At 36.4% G+C, this 2,617-nt stretch overlaps 1 protein-coding gene across 1 annotated transcript; it reads left to right on the plus strand.

Annotated features, from left to right (window-relative positions):
* The first annotated feature begins 106 nt into the window (after positions 1 to 106).
* LOC105315725 (ubiquilin-like) lies at positions 107 to 2,611 on the plus strand. Its single transcript, XM_020007041.1, has 8 exons — positions 107 to 295; positions 342 to 440; positions 487 to 572; positions 737 to 818; positions 906 to 963; positions 1,046 to 1,256; positions 1,389 to 1,509; positions 2,203 to 2,611. Exons 1-8 carry the CDS (start codon positions 148 to 150, stop codon positions 2,556 to 2,558), a joined length of 1,161 nt encoding a protein of 386 aa, XP_019862600.1. The 5' UTR covers positions 107 to 147; the 3' UTR covers positions 2,559 to 2,611.
* Positions 2,612 to 2,617: the final 6 nt, after the last annotated feature.

Genomic DNA, 2,617 nt, shown 5'->3' on the forward strand with positions numbered 1-2,617 from the left:
GATGATAGCAGTCTAGAGCAGAGCAACACAGTGAAACTAAAAGTGCAGCTACAGATCTTCTAGTTCTAGTTAATAAAAAGGCAACCGTAAATAATCCTTTTTATTAGCTCTAAATTAGAAAAACTAAAATTTTAAATAGCCTCAAAAATGGCGTCCACTTCTTCATTTATTTATCTGAAGGATCCTCATTCTAAAGAAAGGAAGAAGTTAGAAACAGACACAGTTGGAAACCTGCAAGTCCAATCCTTCATGAGTAGAGTTTCTGATGAACTGAACCTACCAGAAGAACAACTGAGTAATTTTTAAAATAATCATGTTATCTAAAAAATATTTTCTCTCAGCTTTAATGTATGGTGGTCGTGTTTTAAAATCTGGAAAGACATTGGGCCAGTATAAAATTGAAGAAGGAATGACGATATTCTATATGATAAAGAAACCAAGTGAGAGAGAAAATGCTGCATGTACATGTACATTTTATTGTTTTAGAGTCTGTGAGTTCTGGAGAGCATGGCGTGAAAAGGGAGGAGTCTCAGCTAAAGAGATTAGCACAGAACCCACGAGTACATCAAATAGTGAGTGTGGTTTTTAAAAATTAATACACATATCAGTCTTTTTGATGCAACTTCTTTTAAGTTGACTATCTTTGGCACATAAGCTTTAACTTTATCCTTAATTCAAGTTAATTGTCCTCTTTTTCTCTTCTATGTTGTTGCTATTGTATTATCCCTATTATTAGTTTCAGCGTATATTGGCAAACCCACTTTTGCTCTCTTCGATTGTTCAAGGAACAGAATTGGAGAATAATCCAGTTGTACAAAGTAAGTGAATGTTCTTAATAAATCTTTCATTAGATATACATAATACAAACACTATATTAAATTCTATTTTTTAAATTTTTTTATTAGACTTTGCCAGTAATCCTATGATACAAGCAGCTGCTTCTGATCCACAAGAATTAACAAGGTAAATATTATCATCATACTATTAATAAATTATTTATTATTATTATTATTATTATTATTATTATTACTCTCTCATTTCTTAGGATATTGGAAAGTGATGAGTCCCAAGCTGAAGGTGCTCGTCAACTATTGGAGCAAATCGGTGCACTCGTTGCCGTGGAGAGAGGGTGTAACCGCGACGACGTTGAAGACGATCAAATTGTGGACATGTTGGAACAAGCAGTTGATGATAACGAAATGGATTTCATGGACATGGGAGGAGAAGAAGAAGAACTGGCCGACGCACAAGAGCAAGTGAGCTTAGCATGATACATGTACATGTACGTGTAAATCTAGTCAGTATGCATGTCTGTACATGTATACTGTGATTACTATTTTTCTCTCTCTCTCTCTCTCTCTCTCTCTCTTCCTTTCTTCTCTTTTCAGATGTATCATTATTCTCAAGCTATTTTAGCTCATCAGAACAGTAACCAACCACAAGGTCAGAATATGGAGACAAATTCAGAGGCTACACCTAATCCTCCTCCACCTCCTTATCCTGGACCAAGTACATTAATAGTTTCATTATTTTTACTGTGGGGGGTTTCCCACAAAGCATGAGCTTCATGAGCTGACAGGCACTATAGTGCATGGTATTTGGAGCAACTTTAAAAATTCATAAAAAATCTGAATTTGATTGGAATCAGCTCAAAGTTGATACACAGTATAAGAACATGTATATGTATCAGAAAAAATTATAAAAACGGACAATTCTTTACTAGCCATTTTTGACGAAATTTGGCCTTTGACCAAAGGCTATAGCCTTGGGTCGTTGGCTTGATTTTTGAGCAACTTTAAAAATTCATAAAAAATCCAAATTTGATTGCATAGCCTTGGGTCGTTGGCCCGATTTTTGAGCAACTTTAAAAATTCATAAAAAATCCAAATTTGATTGGAATCAGCTCAAAGTTGATACACAGCATAAGAAGATGTATATGTATCTGAAAAAATTATAAAAATAGAGAATTCTTTTCTTGTGATTTTTGTCAAAATACCCTGTACTTTATAGTACACTGTCTTTGGCCCAACAACTTGACAATCCACCACCAAGAAGAAGTTACATGAGCATTGTGCCTGTGGGAAATCCTGATAATATGTATAATTATACATAATACATGTATCCTTTTATCTTGCTCATCGTTTTTGTCTTCTACCCCCTTCCTCCCTCTCCCCCTCCTCTCTCTCTTTATTTCTCCTACAGGTACTACTCCTGCTGGTCAGACAGCACCAGTAGCCAGTAGTCCTGGTATTACACAGAACATGTTAGCTGATGCTCTATCAATAGCTGCTTCACCTACTAGTAGTCTCACATCTTCCTTGCCATCATCACTCAATACTCGATACCTTCAGCCGCCTCCTTCAAGATCAAACCCATCCCAGTCCGGCCCCAGTAGTTTACCTTCCCATGCTCCTCCTCCTCAACCCCCCAGACGCTCTCATAGTAACCCAGGGAGAGAGGGTCAGCCCCCATCAGCCACCACTGTCTCACAGGCAGATCTCCAAAGAGCACTACAATCCATTGCTATGGTAAAGATACATGTATACATTATTTATTGAGAAGCATGTAATGTACATTTATAATGTACATGTACATTTTTTATGCAACAAGAAAAATA

The sequence above is a fragment of the Amphimedon queenslandica genome, unplaced genomic scaffold (genome assembly GCF_000090795.2).
Source record: "Amphimedon queenslandica unplaced genomic scaffold, v1.1 AMPQUscaffold_8541_Cont19515, whole genome shotgun sequence".
NCBI classification, from domain to species: Eukaryota; Metazoa; Porifera; class Demospongiae; order Haplosclerida; family Niphatidae; genus Amphimedon; species Amphimedon queenslandica.